General features: G+C 35.0%; 1 protein-coding gene across 1 annotated transcript; it reads right to left on the bottom strand.

The window, feature by feature from the left end:
* Positions 1–445: 445 nt before the first annotated feature.
* On the bottom strand, positions 446–13,971 carry LOC147495462 (vesicle transport protein GOT1-like). The gene is made up of 19 exons (XM_086564131.1): positions 13,814–13,971; positions 13,670–13,721; positions 11,255–11,346; positions 11,037–11,117; positions 10,864–10,961; positions 10,702–10,783; positions 9,147–10,019; positions 8,932–9,067; positions 8,496–8,624; positions 7,852–7,979; positions 4,509–5,278; positions 4,013–4,241; positions 3,635–3,896; positions 3,317–3,506; positions 3,129–3,216; positions 2,924–3,043; positions 2,247–2,419; positions 817–1,059; positions 446–585 (listed from the first exon to the last, which is right to left on the bottom strand). Exons 2-7 carry the CDS (start codon positions 13,695–13,697, stop codon positions 9,981–9,983), a joined length of 420 nt encoding a protein of 139 aa, XP_086420257.1. The 5' UTR covers positions 13,698–13,721; positions 13,814–13,971; the 3' UTR covers positions 446–585; positions 817–1,059; positions 2,247–2,419; positions 2,924–3,043; positions 3,129–3,216; positions 3,317–3,506; positions 3,635–3,896; positions 4,013–4,241; positions 4,509–5,278; positions 7,852–7,979; positions 8,496–8,624; positions 8,932–9,067; positions 9,147–9,980.
* Positions 13,972–21,167: the final 7,196 nt, after the last annotated feature.

The following is a 21,167-nucleotide window of genomic DNA, read 5'->3' as shown; positions in this document are numbered from 1 at the left end:
TCGCAGGGCCAGTGAAACCTGAATGTTTGCTACTCACTAAACTTTCAGAAGTCTGGTCCATCCAATCCTTAAACTCCCGCAGCCAAAGAACAGAATACTCTTTCTTCATGAACTCCACTCTATTCATTACGCCAGCTACTTCTGCTTCACTATCAGAAACGACATTTTCCTCCCTGCTTCGGATTTCACTTTCGCATGAGCCTGAATCTTGCTCAACAGCCTCGGAAAGAATAGACCTCCTCCTTGGGACAATTTTTTCTGTCATAAAGAGAAAGTTGTTAGATAGCTCAGATATTAGTGTGGATGACATGAGAGGGGGAAAAACAAGTCGCCAGCATATGACCCCATATAATTGTTCACATGTTGAGAAACATGGCTTTCATGTGCTGACCCTTGTTATTCAATGAGTCAAATTAACCCAATTTCAATTAGAATAGTCACTAACCCTGTCTCTGGTGAGAGTTCCCTCATCTTCATCATTGTCTATAGCAGGGCAATAAAAACCAAATCCAGCAGGTCTTTTCAGCTTGCTTGCAATAACAATTTGCCTCTTCCAAGATTTTCTAGTTGTGATTCCTCTTTCACCTAATTTCAGATAAGTCATTCAATCACGGAAAGGACCAAGTTACATTAGGAGCATGAGATTTGATTAAATCAAATGACCCATGCTTCAAATATTACACCTGCTCAATCCGTCAAAAATAAGTACAAAATGACTATCTGGGTTACCCATATTTGACAATGGTTAAGCAAAAGTGAGAAGTGACTAAGTGAATGATCTGATGCCCCAAAGTAGAGAGATTAGCATGTACTTACTTTTTCAGGATGAGCAAACAAGCTAAAAACTTGCGCCCTGTACCATGGGGCACAACAAATGGGGTTTCCTTCCAACCACAAACTTTGAAGAAATGGGAGGCTAGCGAGGATCTCCAACTCTGACACATTGGAAATAACATTGTAAGAAAGATCAAGCCCTTCAATCGACTTCAAAGTCTCAATCCCATTCAAACTAGTCAGAGCATTGTTCCGCAAAACCAGTTTAACTATTGAGCATGCAACCTGCATGATCCAACCATTTCCTAGTTGTAAATTCCAGATAACGGATGAATTGAATTTTTCTTTTACAGCAAAAGCAAAAAGATAGGGGCAAAACTGCAAACTTATATATAATGTCTTTGCTCCTTGCTCTTTATTTGGTGTTCAAGTTGACAAACTATTCTCATCTTCTCTAAATAGCTCCATACTATTTGAGTAAGATTACACAACAGTTCTTGCCCAATGCAAAAACTATTGAAAAATGTAAAGAAGAACTAGTGTTCAACGTTCAGAAGTTTATTAAATTAAATCCTATTCACTCCTTACTGAAAATGAAATACAATTAAGTTGCTTTCTAACCAGAAACTGTTGTTGGACAGTTTCATGAGGCGTCCATGCAAAAAAATTCTCCACCCATCTTCACTCTAGGTCACCAATGTGATATTTTATGTTTCAAAATATTATCCCTGAGTGTAGCAAAGTTTTGAGTCGGTGTGGCTGGGGATTTAAAAAATTCACTTGAGTGCCTCATTGTCTATCCTTTCTAATCTCCCAAAGAAAAAAAAAAAAAAAAAAACTCGTACTGTACACTTGCGAGGGTTAATATTAGTCTAAATTGCGAGGGTTAATATTAGTCTACATAAGTCGCTACACAAAATTAGTATGCAACTTATATTGAATCTCTCAGAATCTCATTGCTCTAAAGATGGGAAAATAAATCAATATAATCCTACTATCCATCAGTTTGATCATGGCAAGTATGGCGTGTGGTCATTAGACAAACTGACAACAAGGTTATATGAGATTCCATGCAGGGTTGATACATAAATGTGATTAAAAAAAATGATTTCCAACACTTGAAACAGACTTAACTAGTGAGTTTGTATATATGCTCATTTGATGAATGACAATATAAAACCTAAAGAGCTATAACATACCTCACTTAGGGAAGATATAGAAGCAAGTGATTAAACCCAAGATCTGAATTTAACTTAGTACATTTCTTCAAATTATCCCTTTATACACATTAGAAGAAAACATCCATTACAAGGACAGGAAACTAAGAAAAGCCTATTCAAAAATATCCACTATCCTAAAACAGTGAATTAAATTATTAATGAGAAACTAATAATAATAATAATAATAATAATAATAATAATAATAATAATAATAATAATAAAAGTTTGGATTGAATTATTAAAGAAACTTACAGTAATTATGAAGAATGAGTTTCTCCAAAGTATGTCTGATTTTTAATATGCACAAATTTGAGTCTGCCAAACGTGACAGCTCTACTTTCATCCTCAAAATCCTACGTAATTGTTCCAACACAGAAGCACCATCCATATCCAGTAACTAAACTGTATGTAAAGCAAAGAATGATCTGCTAAGAGAAAAACTCAAATAAGAACACAACACTCGAGTTCTAAGCATGGTTAGAGCAGAAAACTCAGGCTAACAAATCCAAAGTGATCAGACCCTCGTGCTTTTAATTACCAGACACTAAACTGATAAGTAGAGTATGCTAAAGTAAATTTGTGCCTAATTTAAACTCTTAAAACCGAAACCGTACATGGGGTACTCAGTCATATATCATAGTAACGGTGAGGCTCTCAAGTAATTGTTTGCAGGCAGAATTTAAGCACTCAATCCCCTGAGCACTGCATTGAACTTATGAACACATGTGTACACATGGGTGGGACAACCTTAACATGTCCAAACAAAAAAGAACTGTCTCTTGATTCATTGATGATGAGTGCACCTAGGAAAAACCATATTTGTTGGTTTACATACAAGTGAATAACAGATTTGACATGTAAGCAATGTGTATAATGGAACTTTATCCATCTTGATGGAGAACTGGGTCCAATTACAATGAAAAACTAACCTCGAGTGTAGGACTAGGTGCCATGACAACTGCATTAAGTGGTTGACAGATCCAACTCTTTCAAAGACGTTTACAGATGCTATTGAACACTTAACAAAATATTGGTATTATATACGGTGCCTGAAAATCAAGGAAACATACCTTGTTAGAAAGAAACCAATATATAAAACTTTGTAATTGATAAAGATTGTGAAACAGTACTTACTACTTGCCTTCTAGTTGTATAGTACTCGACTACTTGTACCCCCCCCCCCCCCCATCAACCCTATTGACCAAAATTCCCAAGCATCCAACTGCTTTAGAATGGAGAAAATTATCAAAAACTGAAAACGCGGTGAAGATACGAAGATATAGAAAGAAAGAAACATAAATTATTATTATCTTATCATCCACCTCAATAAGTGATTAACAAGTCCACCAAAGACTATACAACAACTTCATGATGTATACCACCATACAATGCAATGATAGCCAAGGTATTAAATGAGCCTTTGAAGTTTCTCTTGTACTCAATTGGTTCTTGAACTGCAAAAGCTTCCAAAATATTTGTGGCTGATAACACTGAATGTCAAGGTGGTGGCACCTGCAAAATCAGAATACCAAATTAAAGAGAGAGAAGAGGAAAACAACTTGACATGTTAAGGGGCAGGGGAGAATGCTTTTAACATATATTCAAATTTAGGACTTTGGTCAAAAAATAAATAAATGTACCTTCAAACCAGATAATACCAAATAGTTAAGGGAATAGCTATCCACAGAACTCAAGACTTCCAAAGAATATGTGTCAGCATTATGCAAGATGCTACTTCCGAAAAGAAAAACTTGTGGTGCTTATCAAATCCATAAAGTATACCTTCCAAGATTTAATTGTTTTATCATTAGTAGAGAAAAGAAACAAGGAACTGTTAGCTGTCTAGCACCATCTTATCTTGTTGATTTTCTCCTCTATTTCCAAGCTCTAGAGGTAGTCGAACTGAATTACAGAAAAGAAAAACATTATTAAATGGGGGATCACAGCATTAAAATCCAACAAGCACAATAGTGTGTACTCATACAGATTCTTATGAGGTGTAATTGAGAAGATAATACCTCGGGCTAGTGGCTTTGAAACTCTGTTTTATAGCGGAACTCAGGATGCACGCCTACTGATTGGGTAGACCATCCTAACATACTAATGTAAAAGCCAGTAGCTAGGATAATTTCACATGGCAGATAAAAAATATTCACAAGAGCATAAACCATCACAACATGGACTGCACCTAGCAAAGGGCTATGAAGTGTTGGTATGCAAAAAACAAAGATGATTCCCTATCCTTACCTGCAAAAAACAAAAATGATTTTAGGAATAAAGTCAAGATAGACCTTTAATGCTTACTATTCAGGATATGCTAATATGATTGTCAAAACATATTAAATGTGTAACCTCACTATATGCATGGGACCTAGTCTATTCTTGTCATGAGTGCATACAAGCTCAAAAGCAATCTAAAGGCCACTAGAATGAAAGTACCACTAAAACCAGACGCAAAAAGCTTATGCATTCAAACCAGAAATGCGCTGGTTTCAAACCAGAGTAGCTAAATACCATCAATTGTACAAAAGTTCCGCCTTCAGCAGTTGCAAAGTATCAGGGGATGACTTTGGCATGGTATCATCATAGAAGTCCCTTTCATCGGATATTTCAATATAAATAAATAAAAGGAAGTCAGGCAGTAGAAAACAAATAGGTAAAAGGGAGACAGGCAGAGAGAGATTACCTATGCTATGCCAAGCTTAGGCATACTACAAACACGCAGGCTTGAATGGATTGCTTTCGCAGTTGCATTTTTTCTGTTTTGTACATATATGGTTTGAGTGAGTTTGACTGAGAACAAACATTTTCTCAGAAACTCATTTCACGAACAGGCATTGTTTGTAGTGAATATGCTACTATTAACTCCTTAGTTGTTGTCAAAGCTAAAAACCATTTTAGCCAACCTCATGTACAGACAAAAGAGTTATCTCTAGGATTTTAACTTGCGTCCATAAAGACATTCAAGGACCAAATGATTAAAAAATATACAAAAGCACAGAAAACATACTCACCACTTCACCAGTCATCATATCCTCCATGAGACCAGCATAGCCCTTTCAGAACCACCGTGCTTATATAAAGTCATTACACATCTATATTGCTGGGCCTTGCTTAATTCCTACAAAATTATGAAAGAATGAATTCTTTGAAAGGCAGCATAGTTGAGAGAGAGATATTACTTGTATTATCCCGAACTCAAGCATACGAAGACCAATTCTTCACTTTACAAACATCGACACCCATGTTTCAATTCTTCAAACTCCAAAACAAGCAATCATAGCCTGTCAATCATAGTTGTTTGTTTGGGAATAAGTTTCAAAAATACATCAGGGTGGATCATGCCCTCATTAAAAGCTCAAGGGGGTACACATTTTTAACAACAACCATTTACACATATAAAGAAGAAAGAAATCCAACATTCCTTGAGTACCTTCTTATAATTAGAATTTCACAGTCTTTAATATTTCAATCAATTCAAAGCATAATCTTATAAAACTAAGAGCGTAAGAAAGAACTAGGTTCAAATCATATAGTAGGATGGTTCACAATAAAATAGTAAATTTAGTTCAGGATGAGCAGCGTGTACTAAACTAAGTTTTAACCAATAGTTCACACTAGTGAATCAATTGGTTATGAATGAGGTGAAACAAGCTTAAGGTACAAGAATCAGCAACAAGGCAAGTTCCACAAACAAAAAAAATTCTTTGAGGCTAAGGTTTACTATTTAGAAATATTTCAAGTGATAACATGCTTCCCTAATTAAGCAAATTGGATAGTCAACTACATGAGGTCAACAAATAAAATAATGCAATAAAGCAAAAAAAAAAAAAACTAGAGAATGCACCTGACATGGTATCTTACATGATGATCCTAAGTTTATGTGAATGGTGTGATTCCATTTGACTCTTACCAAGAACACATGAATGACAAAGGTATAAACCTGTATTGCATGGGTACGGGTACGAGTGTCCGATTTGGACACGGGTACAACAATTTGGACACGGCAAGCTGTAAATAGTCAGACACGGGGACACGCCTAATATTTTTAATTTTATATTTTTTTTAAATTATTTGATATTGCCCGGCCATTAGTCTTTTAAAACAATTATTACTTGAATATAAGGCCCATTAACCATTTAAAATAGTTATTACTTGAATATAAAGTCCATTAGCCATTTAAAACAGTTATTACTTGAATATAAGGCCCATTAGCCCATTAGCTTTTTAGAAACCAAGGTGTAAAAGTTTAGATCTTGAATATAATACCCATTCTAGAAAGGCCCAAGTCCACTGCTCATTTAAAACTGTCCATTTTGTAATTGTCTTCCTTAACTTTAGGTTTTCTTCTCAAACTAGCACAGCCGCCATGGTAGAAAGTAGAAAGTAGAAACCCTAGACCTCTCTCTCTCCTCTTTCACAACAACCATGCCTCTCCTCATTTCTCATTTCTTCATAAGGTGAATCTCTCTCTCTCTCAGAAAACAACCACGCCTCTCAACGAATCTGTATCGTGTCGGTGTCTGTGTCGACACGACACGACACGGGACATGCCACCAATATCAGCGTACCCATGCAACACAGGTGTAAACCAAAAGACCCCTCTATACCATTCATTTTTTTTATTATTCGATCACCATTAAAAGTGAACACTTCTCAAATTGAAGTTGACATAAAAGACATTATATAAAATAAACTTCATACAAAACTCCAATAGCAAATTCCATACAATCTTTCAGTATGTCATACAAAGCAAAGCAAAACAAAGCAAGCAATTATCTTGAACACAATTAAATCAGCAAAACTCATCACTAAACCCAACATGATAAATAGATCTCTCATCTATTTCCAGCATCACCTCGCCAACAAATGATCAATCAAACGCAGGCCCCATTCTTTGAAGGCATATTTCACATCAAGTATATTGTGCCTCTTCTAGACACCAACACCATTAATAAAGGATAGAAAATTATTTTCCATAACATAGCAACACTCAACCTAGGAAATTACTCCACTTTTTAAGCCTTAAATTGGTCAAGGTGCATCCATAAGGGTTGAACCCTTAAACTAAAAGTAATTGTTGTACCATTCCCTTCTTCAAATTTGCAAGAACACCCTGAGTTCGGCAAGCAAGTATCTAATCAAGCTAAAGCTTTTGATAAACTAACCCAAAAGCTAAACCTCTAGATTCTTTTGAGAATAAAAAATCATGGATCTATTCAAAGCTTTGCGATTTCCATCGATATAGATTTGAATAGACTATATTCTATCAAGCATTCAAGCCTAATTCAATCAAATCTCACAATCTCCAGCAGGGAACCATGAAACTTGTACCGAACAAAAAAAGAAGAACAAAAGGAAGGAGAGAAGACGACTTACCGAAATCAAAACCCTAGTAGCAGCAGCGGCAGCAACAACGAAATCAAAACCCTATTTTTATTTTTAGCATATGTGATATTTCTCTTTTTAGATTAGATTACATGGTAGCAGCAGCGAAGAACTAAAAACTCCTATTTTTATTTTTTAGCATATGTTTTTTTTTAGATTAGATTTTTGGGCTTTTTTTTCTTTTTTTTTTTTTTTTTTTAGCATGATGTTTAGCTTTGTCACACATTACTAAGCGTCACTAAATATCCAATAAATGTTACAGAATAATTCAAGAATTTGAATAGATACTTACTAACAGTTAGAAACATTGATAACGGATAATAAGTGTGAAAAATTACCTAATGAATCAATATATGTTACAAATAAGAAATCCCAAAGGTTGCAAAATCACCCAAATGGTGCAGTGCAAATGGACTAAGAATATACCAGTTGAGAAAAAGGCAGAGATGTAAAATTGAGATGTATATACTTGATTTGATTATGATCACCACCAGAAGTAGCATTTGATAATGCCCAAGCAGCCTTTTTCTTAATATCAAACTCAGTAGTTTGGAGCAAACGAACTAAGGGGCCAATAATATCTGCAGCAATTACAGTCTGTAGAATAACAACATATATTAACGTAAGAATGGATTAAATTAAATAATAAAGGAATATTTTTAAGATAAGTTTTATATTCTATGCAATTAAAAGCGCATGCACCCCCCCAAGCCGGGAGAGCTTTTGCCGGCCTTGTTCACATCACATTTCATTTCTTTCACAACCAAATGAAGGTATAAAAGCAACAACTGTGTTTCTTCACTTAAAAATTCAGGTAACATTCCTAATTAAGTTTTAATCTAAACTTAGCCTAATTCAAGGATTTTATGTGCTAATTATACGACCAAAATCCTTACAAAGAAAATATAAACTCTTATAAAATTTTGCAGTCTTGAAGTGGCAGCAATGTTTTAAACTCAAATTACATCTTATTTCAAAGGATTTCGGTTGTGGAAGCACACCTACCAAGTCCTTGAACCAACATACAATATCAGGATAAAAAAAAATCCCAATTCACAGTAGCAGACAAAATAGAGTAATAATAGAATAGTGAAAGGAGAATATATTCCGTACCTATATCTAATCCTTATTTCCCGCAGTAATATTTGAAATGGTCCAGCAAGCTTCTTTCTTGATACTCTTCTTGTGATTATTTGTTAACAAGCTCAACAGGCAAGGAAGCGCTTGAAAGTTGATTATAGCCTATAAAAAGTAGAAGAAAATCATCAAAGACAAAACAAAGTAAAGATTCAAAGAAGTTAAAAATAGGGTCTTTTTGTAGTATGTCACACTATATTAGTGCGATTTTGAGTTTAGTTACACGAAGTTCAAAATTTTGATTTTAGTCACACTCTGTCACTAAGTCTATCTCAAGCTGTTAGTCAACGTATTTGACTAGGCGATAGATGACTGAGAAAGAAAGAATGCAGTAGATGTTCAAATTTCAATCAACGATATGAAGAAGAAAGCAGATAATTCATCAGTTGATATATTTTTAATAGAACTTAACTGAAATCCAACACTCACAGCAAGAGCTCAATAAGCCGAGGATTTTGTCATTCGTACCATCAGACAAATAAGATAGTGCCCAACATGCATCTGTCAGTACTTCCTCGTCGCTCAAGAGCAGGGAGTGCAGGCTTTGTCTGCCCAAATGTAATCACAAATAAGTTACACCACAGTAAAATATCTACTAGAATATATGTCACTATGTGGATATCCAACCTGTTCGAACGGAGGCTGTGGCAAAAATTTGATAAAGTCCAAGTGGCATTTCTAAGAATAGAAAGCTTAGCATGCTCATTCAACTGTGCAAACAATAGGATCAAGGCACCATGGCCAAGAACAAGATCTTGGCATTTGGGAGAATCACCAGCGACATTTCCTAATTTTCGACCAATAAAAACTCCAATTGCTACAAGTTGATTATGAGAACTCTCTATTTAATCACCATGTTTCGCATTTCAGGTGCATGAGTTGGAGAGAGAGAGAAAAAAAAAAAACGGAGACGACTAGACGAGTGAGAGGGAGATAAACTGCTGGAGTCATGCAATAAGAATAAATCCTTTTTACCCTTTTTTTGTAAACTTATTCTACCGGTTGCCAGTTTGCAGAATGAGTGGACAAGAATCCTACGTATCCCATACATCTCACGCACCATAGATTTAGCCATTAAAGCTAGGCAATCCATAGAATTCAGTTAAAAGATTGAACAGTAGAACTGTCAGGTTTTAAGACTAAATCACAAGCTCTCAACAAACGTAAAGATCAACATCAAATTTTCTGTTTCCATCCTAATTGTTGTGTTAATACATGAACAGTTCAGGTTGAGAACACTGGGGAATAGTATGGCTAACTAGGGTGACACAGAAGAAAATCAAATATACTATAAAAGAAAGGATGAATTACGACAAATACTAGTGAATGCTACAGATAACAAACATATCAACTACCACTTTTCACTACCACGATGTGAACCAAATCAAAATTTTGGCATCCGTGAAATTTTTATCATACAAGGAGTAGTCCAGCTAATTTTCTCTGTTTCAATCGAATTCATCACACAGGAACCCTTCTGCCTCTGTACCTATCCAAGAACTGCACAAACAAACAAACAATCCTTAAAATGAAGATGAGATCATACCAGATGACAAATGGAAAAATTCCAAGTTCGCAACCGAGATGAAACTATTGCAGTATTTTAAGTTTCCTTTGCGGTTAAAATACGGTAAAAATAAAATGAGAACATAGTAGCAGAGTACTTAATTAAAGAAACTTTTTGAACTATGGTGATAGATAGTAACCAGAGACTTGCAAAATTATATAACTACTGAGCCATACTCATTGTTCATTATGTCATTGAAAAGTCACATGTCCGGTAAAAGTCTGTGATATCCTGATACTGACCAACTATACTATATAATTGGTTTGGGACGTGACGACTTGTGCCTTGCTAAATAGTCCCCACTCCATAATTAAGCAATAATGAAGGCATATTTACGTTAAAATGCTGTTTTCTACACAGTATATTTCCAAAACTCTAATAACAATTCCCACCCATCACATATCTGAACTTGTAGTAAAGCTTATAGCAAGAGATAGAAAACTCCGAAAAAACACTTTGCATAATGCAAATGCCCATGACTTCACACCAAAATCATTGTGCAATTATGCTGGCCCATTGATCAACACGTGACAGTATTTGGTGTTCTAAACATGCAACTTCATTTTATTTTAAATCTTTGATAGTAATAAAAAGTTGAGCCTCAATGGTTCTCACCGACGTCACAAAGGGCTGTTGGAAGATCCAGCCAACAATAGGCATCCTTTGCAGAAATACAACCAGTGTGGGCCAAAAGCCACTGCCAAATGAAAAACAAAGTCAGCTATCAAAATTCCTCACGTACACTTGGAATAAACTTAGAAGATAGAAGCTTTAGACCTGAAAAGCACAATGAAACCATATGCTTCCAAGATCATTCCCATAATCGGCCATCCAATGAGGACCAGGAAGAAGCCAATTCCAAATGATATGGTACCCTGTTTAATTAATTAAAAATGAGAAAAAAAAAAAAAAAACAAAAAAAAACAAAAGGGGAACCAAGAGTACTAAACCTTGTAATTTTGGCGTTTCATGAAGAACTGCATGGTGGATTTAAGTCCAATGGTCATCATCACCCCTGACAAGAAGAGGATCTGATAAAGTATCAAACAAAAGTGAGTTAATCACTAAGTAGACATTAGGTAAAAATTAGCAGAACATAATATGCATAGAATAAAAGAAATAAACTCAGAAGATAAACAAAGAGCAGAAGGTGCAACAATTGACTTACATTTCCCATTGCAAGAAGCCCCTTGTCAAATAGGAATACTACTCCCAGAAATGAGAAAAATATGCCAAAACCAGTCAAGCCTAGTCCGATCTCTGTTTCATTACAAAATTACAATCAGAAGCTTGCGATAGACCCAACAGCAGCAGCAACAGTAGTTAATATATACAGAGAACAAGTACTAAAATTTAATGTGATAATAATAGAGTTGACCCTAAAATCTTGAGCTCCAGTATATGCATGAAATCAAACTTAAACAAGAAAAAAAGAGTAAAAGATTCAGAGACAGACACGTGTGTGTGTGTGCGTACGTGTGTTTTTGCTTTATGTGTATTTTAATCTTTAAATGTTTTATTATGTTCTCTAGCACTTCAAGAAAATCAAACATAAATGATTTGTAACAGGGTGTCTATACGAAGTTTAACACCTCAATTTTGTTTTGCCATAATTAATAGAAGGAAGAGAATTAAGCAGGGAATAGATGAAACTCATTTGTATAGAATCCAAGAAAAATAGAAAAGTAAAAAGAGCGGGTCAAGAATGTTGAATTTACCATCCTTGTTATCTTGTCATTTGCCTATCTAGAGCCTTCCTAATTGGGGAAGAATGCCAAGCCTACCCATGAGGGAGACAAGGTCTTCAATCTCCAAATCTCCAAAACATTAAGGTCTTTGCAAAAACCAAAACTCCATGACATCTCCTCCTTATTTTAGACCCTTCAAGTTGGATATTGGAGAAAAAATACAAAAATCAAGTCACTAAACCAAGGGCCGTCCCTAAAATTGGTTCTTCATCCCACTCAGATATATTTCTGTGTTATTCTTAAAGTGTTTTGTGCTTATGCCAACCTACACTCATAAGGTAAGGAAACAGGATTCCTTGAGAAAAATGAATGGAACACTAAACCTCCACAGCCACATATTATATCATAAACACGACCTTATGAGGCAGATAAGTATAACTTAATCAGTTGCAATAGATTAAAAAGAAATGGATATAGTATGAAAGTTTTATTTTATGGGAGAAATTGATCATCAGTTCCAACTATTTCATTCAGTCTAAGAAGATCTTAATGATACATAATATTATCATTCAGCTGCTTCATTATAGATTCTAATCTCCTAAAGATGGCTAATTGGAACTAGCAACTTGCTAAGGAAAAGAATATACAAGGACACATCAGGTCAAATGGGCAAAAATAAGTAAGGAAAAAGAACGCAAAGAGAGACATTTATTTTATATTAAATGTTGGAATAAATCAAACACAAAACTCTAATAAGAGCTTAATGAGTAGAAGATTGCACATAAACTCAATAACTTCAACAATTGAAATTTGCCAAAGTCACACAAGTAAAACTGACATTGATCTCTCCTAAAGAACGAGTATCCTCCAAATATGGATATGGCTATTGTTCACTTTAGGGAAGGACTATATGTATGTTTAATATCGCCTTCTTTCATGCATTTTCCAATTGGTGTAATGGTGGATCATGCAAAATACCAAGGCAAGTTCAAGAAGGTTTTGAGGTGGCATCTCGAGGGGGGGATTAGTCGACAAATACTAAAGAACTAACAGGGTCCTTATTTCAGGTGAGAACCACAGCAGCAAGCATTAGTCAGATCACGACACCAGTCTGCACCCTAATAGAGAGTGCTATACAACAAATTAGGTACTGAGCAGAGGTTTAGCAGAGCGCTTATCACTCAGGATTGCCACACTAGCATATTCCTCAAGGTCCGTGCACCCATTCAGGAGTCAGAGCACATTAATCGGAAGAGGCATAGGCCTCAGCAGTCAGCACTATGGCCTCAGGATTGGATATCTATAGGTTTCTTTTTTTTTTCTTACTTTCTTCTATTATTATTTTTATAGCCCCTCCCAGAGAGTTCTAGAGTCAGAAATTCCCATCTTGGTTTTTCCATCCTAAAGAAAAATTACATCTAATATTTACTTTCCTCTCTTCAACCCTTTTGAGATTTCTTCTTCTCCAACAATCTTTGATGTTTTTCTTTTTCTCTCCCCACTATTTTCTTACAGTGAATCTCCTCAAATACAACCAAAAACCATATCATTGCAACATTTTCTGCTTCCTTTCCCTTCATAGTTGAATAGAGATATAAGAAGTATAAATAATCCGTACCAAAAATATGGTGGAAGAATTCAACCAAATGATATTGCTATTCACTAGTACATTTTATAAAAGTGTCGTAGAAATAAAGTCGCGAAGACTATTGGCTAGAACATAAAAACCACCCAAATGTGATACCAACTTAGCACATTCAGTCAAGTCCTTTTAGATAGCAAACATAAAAAATATATATATTCTTAAACACCAGAATAACCATTCCATTACCATAAGCATCCATTATAATTATGAAATAATATTGAAAAAACATAAATAATGATCAGGCACATACTTTTCCTGTCGTTCATCTCGAAAACCATTTTGTCGATCTACACTCTGATTATCTGCAACAACAACAACAGTAAATAAAACAAACAAACTCTAATAAATAAATAAAATATTATTTTACCATCAATCAATCGAAACAGACCAATACCTAAAAAGTCATTTCCAGTCTTGATTAATTAATTAATAAATAAATCATCATGAGTTTCCGTCAATTTGATAAAGAGAGAGTACCTGAGTTTGCTTTGCTGGCAGTGGAGAAATGAGGAATGAGAAAGAAAAATTTGTATTTATATATATTTATTGAAGTATGAAAAAAAGAGTTGAGAAACGTTTAAACTGGATTGGCTGAGTGACGAGACAGAGATATGGGACCGAAATATCGTGAGATATCGAACTTATTGATATATCGACTTTTAATCTGGAACCTCGTGGAAGTCTTAGTGGGTGTTTGGATCCTATTTTTTCCAAAAATCAGTTTTTCTCAAAAAGTGATTTTTTGAAAAAATATTTATTCTAAAAACAGTTTTTGAATAAACATGTTTGGTTGAGATTTTTCTTAAAAAATAGGAACCAAACGTATTTATTTAAAGTCCAAATTTGTGCGTGGAAAAATAGTCAATCTTAATAAACTAAACTCGCTCAGATAATATAATAAAGAAAAGAATTCCTAGGTATCAAAATTGCAAAGGAGACAAATAGTATTAGCAAACCATACCCACCCTCAAGCATTGATTAAACTCAACAGAGTTGAGTCGAAACTCTAAGTAATGTGTTGCAATCCAGAATCCTTAATCAGTAGTGTGCTGTAAGTAGTGTACTCTAAGTGGCCGATACGCCGTTAACCTTTTATTATTTCATGGATGCTCCTTTCTTTACAAGAAGCCTTTTGTCTGAGGCTCTAGCAACTCTGAGCAGATTGTTCAACCTTAACTCCAAAAAAAAAATGGCAGTTGCAGCAACAACACCACTTAACATCACAACATAAGGTGCAACTACCAATTGTTCCTACTTATTAGCAGTTACTTCAAAACTAGTAACAACCATTAAAACTGCTGAAAGGGACAATCAAAATGACATCGAACAGTTTCCAAGCAAAAGTAAATGCCTTCTCAAATCCTTGCTTAGTCGATGAGGCAGTGTATACTTTCTTAGATGAATACATAAACACACAATAGAATCAATCTAATATAGATCCATAGATGCAAATCATGTATAATGAATTCAAACAAAAAAAAAATCGCGTTTTTAGGATCTTCTTACCTTTAGAAATCAAGTGAGAGATGCTGTTCGAGTGAGAGATCGAGACGAGAGATCGAAAAAAAACGAGTTTTATTTGCTTTTTAGCGCAGATGCGAGAGAGATGAAAAAAGTTTTACCTAATTTTCATAAAACCAGTTTTCGGACTAATAAATGTTTTTTTTGATGAAAATTTTTTTTTTTTAAATAGAGAATAAACGTATTTATTTTTTCAAAAAACGTTTTTTTGACTAATAAACACTTTTTGCCAATAAATAAATTGGATCTAAGTGGGTGTTTGGATCCTATTTTTTTCCAAAAATCAATTTTTCTCAAAAAGTGTTTTTTTGAAAAAATATTTATTCTAAAAACAGTTTTTGAATAAACATGTTTGGTTGAGATTTTTTTTTAAATCTATTTTTATAAAAAATAAAAAATAAAATCTTACAAAATAGGAACCAAACGTATTTATTTAAAGTCTAAATTTGTGCGTGGAAAAATAGTCAATCTTAATTACAAACTCGCTCAAATAATACAATAAAAAAAGTTATTACAAACCATATCATAAAATTGATTGATCAAATACGCTCAGTCTCTTGCACTCTATAAGTCGTGTGCAATTGAATCCCTTTGGCTAAGTCCAATGGTGCTGCAAATCATCAAATTTAACGTAAAATGTGATCCAATGGTACGTTAAAACGTTATACCGCCAACGCTATCTTCATAAATTTCTCTATTTTTGCAGTCAATTTTAACGTTATAGCGTATGCTCTGTACGCCATTGCCAATGGCGGGCAATCAAAAAAATCATTATTAGTGTTGCACGCCGTAGCCAATGGCGGGTAGAAATGTGAATTAATTTAAATAATAAGTTAATTATTGTTGCACGCCACTCACAATGGCGTACAGAATTGAATTATTAATTGAAATAATAAATTACACGCCACTCACAATGGCGTACAGAATTGATTCTTTTTTTTTTTTTTTAATAACTTAATTTGTTCAATTACCATTCTATCCTACCCTTTTAAACTTGTAATAAATCTTTTTTTGCGGGTCTTCCCAACACAAAATAGAAACTGAGCCGTAGCGAGTACCTAAATAAATAGGATCAAAACACCCCCTACATTTTTAACTTAGTATTTGAACGCTGTATTTCTCTATTTCTCTGTTTTGTTCTCTACTTCTCTTCAAGTTATTACTCTTCTACACAACGCTGTCACCTTTTTCCGTCTGGTATACGTTGTTTTTATTTAATTTTTGCTTTATTGTTTATTCAAGTAGCAAGCAACCATCCATGGCGACGGCATCCCTCCTGTTTTTGTCCAGGAAGGAGACAGATTGGCTTTGGTTGTTGTAGATGGTTTCCATCTCTCTCTTGGGCGCATCGAAGATGGTCTCTTCACCTCCAGCATTAAAACAAGAATACTCTACCGAGCTAGGCATATCATAGTGTTGCACATTGCAATAAGAATGGACGTTGGAATTATGTTGATGTACATATACCACTATACCAGCTTGGTAGACTGGTAGTTTCATTGGTTCTCAACATGAACTTTGCGTCTACGGAGTTGATTAACTGATGTGACTATATCACAATACGCATGTTTGGTGGTTATTGTCGAAGGAGAGAAGCTTTGAAATGGCCTCTCATTAAACCTGAGACAAAGGTGAAGGTTTTGAGATGGCTTCTCATTAATGCAAGAGACAGGCCCGAGGAAGAGTCCGAACAAGAGAAACAACACTAAAGTGCTTAATATTGCCTTGTTTATCTCAATGGACACTCATTTCTCCAAAGAGGTCATCCGAAACTCAAGTACTCAACAACTATTTTGACTAAACTTTTGCAAGAGTCGATGAAACCAGCCAATGTATAATAAAATGTGATGAATCAACTTAAAGCCATTCTCAAAATCTGGAACATCTCCTCCATTACAAGTTTGATTACTATGTTTGCCCCCGAACTAACTTACGGAACAAACAGTATCACCATTGGTGATGGCGCATAAAAAACTTGGTTTTTTGGTTTTTGGTTTTTTTTTTTTTTTTTTTTTCTTTTTTTTAAGGGTAATATAGGAATATAAATAACTACACGCCATAATGGTGATGGCGCAAAAAAGTTTGGTTTTTTTTTTATTTCTTGCCCGCCATCGGTGATGGCGCATAAAAAGTTTGGTTTTTTTTTTAACCGATATTTAATATTTTGTGTTGGGCCCATGACACCGGGCGGCCGGAAAAAATAAACCATTGGATTTGATTTCGCTTATCTCACTAACTCAGATTCATGTTATTGTGGTTTGGTGTTTTTGGGCGCAAACCATTGGAGTTAGCCTTAGTAATGAAATTTGGCGTTGGTTAACTCTTTGAACACGCGCACTTGGTTGTGATGCAACCACCTCCACTTGGTCATTTTCTTCACTTGGAACGTTTTCATCGCCCATATTTTCATACCTAGTGAAAATCGAATCATTTTTCCCTTCCGCATTTAATGTAGTTGTGTAACACACATGCTGCAAATACAATATCACGCAAGGCTCTCTCAATGGATAGGTCGGGCACAAATTTAAGTATCAAAATCGAGATTTAAGAACTCCAAAACAACGCTCGATGACATTTCTAAGAGATGAATGTCTATGGTTATACAACTCTTCTTTAGTTCTTGGTGGATTTTTGCTCCCTCTGTAATCTTGCAAATGATATCAAACTCCTCGATAAGGAGCCAAAAACCCTTTTGTATTTGCATACCCAGCATCAACAACATAATACTTGCCTAGTTCAAGAACAAAATTATAATTAAGTAAATAATTATATGATAATGTGGAATGCATATTAAATAAATTAGAAGTCAACATAAACATATATACCTTCAGGTGGGTGAGGAAATCTAGCATATGGGTCTTCCAATGCAGATTTTAGCACACGTGCATCAACTGCAGAGCCTTCCCAACCGGCATATACATAGCAAATTTGCATGTCAAAAGTACAAGCCACCAAAACATACGCAATCACCTGTTCTATGAGGTATTCTTCAATTTCATCTAGCTCATCATCGAAATCCATTATTGAAAAATATCTCACCTGTTAAGAATACTCATCATTATTCAATAACATACAACATATACTCATCATACAAATACAGCATCACGACAAGGTCGTATTCTTTTCACACCACATCTGATATTACTACTTACTAGTTTGTGACTTCAGAGAACAGTCCAGAAGGAAATTTGACCCAAAAGAAACTTGAAGTTCCTGGTACGTATGAAAGTTGGACAACTTCTTTAATTATTATTATTATAGCTTACTTCCAAAGCGGAGAAGGGGGCCTCAAATTTTACACTATTCAACATACACGTTCTCTATGGATCAAGCAAGGCTAAAAGGCATAAATAGTTTAGATTATTGAGTTTGAAGAAAAGCTCTAACTCAATTGTTTTCACTTTACTAATTTCAAATGTGTCCTGCATACTTTAGATCATGAGTTTGAACAGGAATATGAGGATTTAATCTCAACACACGTATAAAAATTGACATAGAGAGATTTCTTATCCGTTACTCGTCACAACAGCCATGGATGAACGCAAACGAAAGTACGGTGCATGGTTCTTCGTGGGGAAACTCATGGAGAAAGTTGGAGGTGCTGAATTTGGAAGTGTTGGTTTGGTTTTGGAGAAATTGGATAGAGGAATAGGAGAGAGAAAACCCTTCGTAAAAAGTTTGATTTTGCGTTTTTTTGTTTTTTAGTTTCTGAAATAGGTTGAAATTTCAAAATTTAACGTTTTTTATCAGTCATCTCATAATAAGATCTGAGATCTGAGGGACCATGAGGGGTGTGAGATTATAGCAGAATAAGAGTGTCATTATAGCCAAACAAATAACCCAAGTAGCAATAATTTGAAACAATACCTACTTGGTAAAATGTTAAAACTATATTGTGAGCTCTCTTGGAACGGAAGTTTCAATTTTTAGTCAAAACTAACACAATTCAATTTGTTTTGGACTAATAATTAGAAGAATTGAGTATTTAGAAGTTGAAATTGAAAATCTTTAGGTTTACCTAAAGTTGGGTATGTTATTAGTGTTGGAGTTGTGAGATTTCAGTTGGGTTGTGGTTGTATTGTGGAATCAAGTTAGGGTTAGCGAGGACGAGTGATTGGGGAAGAAGATGGAACGGTCAAATAATTAAGGGTAGTCTTGGAAATAATTGAAATGCCAACCATTTTGCAACAAAATGGGTGTTTAAGGGGTTGTTTGTTTTTTGGGTTAACTAGTATTAACCCCATGAGCCAATTAGGATTTCCCCCTTACTAGATAAGGAAATTAAGGTCTCTCCCCTAAGTACACAAAAAAAAAAAAAAAAATGAATTTGGGTTGACCGTGTGTTTTTTATGTGTATTTGGGGGGAGGGAGACCCTAAGGGTTTATCTAGTGGAGAGGAATCCTAATTGGCTCATCTAGTGGGTGGGGGGGAATATTCGTTAACTCCTGTTTTGTTTAGATTCAGCATTCAGTGCCTCTTAAACTTAAGTTTTAAGCATTTAGAGGCTCAAAAACCTGTTTGTTTTTTTAAGTAGTTTAAGCATTCAACATTCCGCACCAAAGTTTCTCCTGAATGCTGAATTCTAATATATACTTGAAACAAATAAGTCTCTTCTTAAGAACCAATATACTTTCTTACCTTGACTTTTATGGCTTAAAAATGGGTTCTTCAAAATTTGATGCTGTCGATTTTTCCTTTTTTTTTATGGTGAATGATATCCATTTCATTAAAAATAGAATTACATAAATACTTTTTGAAAGTAAACAAAATTTGAAAATAAAACGTTAAAATATATTTGTGAAAGCATATTTTAAAATAAGTTTATTTATCATTTCTTTTCTTCGATAATTAATCTTCCCTCCTCAAATCTAATATATATTTTATTTTACAATAAATCAAGTTAGTGTTTAAAATAGATAGCAAGGGTAAAACCGTTCGAAAGATTTATATTCATCATTCAGAGCCAGATTATTCTAACGTAAATATTTTTCAGAGTTCAGCAATCAATATTTAGCATTCAGAGGATGGGCAGTTTAGCATCCAACATTCAACATTCACAGGCTCAGAAAAACAAACTACCCCTAAGTCTAATGATTTAAACAGGTTAAATCTAAACTCGTACATACTTAAATCTAAACTCATACAAACTTTGGGAGGTTTAGTCTAATTAACCCTTATTTTTAGTCATAAATTAAAGAGAGCGAATTTGTGGATATACACATTTTTCCTATCCATGGGACACCAATTTCTAATTGGTACACGTCATCCCACTTAACCACATCAGTTTTGTTTTTATTCTTAGTATTAAGTATTAACAAAAAATAAAAGGTAAACTAAATTTATAAAACAAGAATAACCTGTTTTCTTCTCTGTTAACTGTGTTTTACGGTCCTACGAAGACGCATAATCAAATTGGGGACGAGACTTATAATCAAATTGGGGAGATGCATGATGAGAGTATCTATTGTGATATGTTGATTGAAACCCGAAATGTCTATAGTGGTTTTTAAGCTAGGATTGGCTGATTTGCCATGAAATTGTGGTCTTAAATTATTCGATTTTGAAATGGGCGTTATGACCCAATTTCTTAACCTAATTCATCATCTCCTTTTTCTTGGTAGTTCTATCTCTCTCAGTTTTTTCCTTCCCCTCTATTAGGTTTTTATCTTATCTCTTATACTCGGGCCTCCGCTCTCTACGCTTAACCCTTGATCTTGCTTTCATCCATCCACTGTGCTACTCCCACGTGTCCTCTACTACGTAGCACATACAGATCCACCGCTATACTCGGTCCTCTGCTCTCTACGCTTAACCCTTGATCTTGCTTTCAACCCTTGATCTTGCTTTCATCCATCCATCTGTTCACTACTCCCACGTGTCCTCTACTACGCTCCCCGGTCCTCTACTACGCACACATACAATCCACCGCCTAGCCAATTATTCGATATCCTCCGCTTTATGGTTAGTTTTTGCGTACTCCTCATTTTTGGACTTCGTCCTAATAGCCCATTCATTCCTCCGGACCTGCAAAGCCCATTAGGTTCTCCGGACCTATGAAGCCCATTAGGTTCAAACTAGACCGTAACAGTTGCCCCCTCTTGGAGCTGCGGTCTATAAGTCCGCAGTGCCAAGAACTCGTCCTATGTAGGAACAGATGTGGTGCAGAGAAATCTAAGCTTGATTTTATTCCTCTTGATCTACTTTATGATTTTCCTTTAGAGGACAT

Source organism: Coptis chinensis, chromosome 6 (genome assembly GCF_015680905.1).
Source record: "Coptis chinensis isolate HL-2020 chromosome 6, ASM1568090v1, whole genome shotgun sequence".
Lineage (NCBI taxonomy): Eukaryota > Viridiplantae > Streptophyta > Magnoliopsida > Ranunculales > Ranunculaceae > Coptis > Coptis chinensis.
Note: the sequence above shows the minus strand (reverse complement) of the source record. Positions and strands in the feature narration are given on the sequence as shown.

Bases quoted from the DNA above. Each gene is read 5' to 3' on its own strand.
- LOC147495462 (XM_086564131.1), bottom strand. From the start codon at position 13,697: ATGGTTTTCGAGATGAACGACAGGAAAA. The intron at 11,347-13,669 runs GTATGTGCCTGA...GTAATGAAACAG, and splicing joins CGAGATGAACGACAGGAAAA to AGATCGGACTAGGCTTGACT. The intron at 11,118-11,254 runs GTAAGTCAATTG...ATACTTTATCAG, and splicing joins GGCTTCTTGCAATGGGAAAT to ATCCTCTTCTTGTCAGGGGT.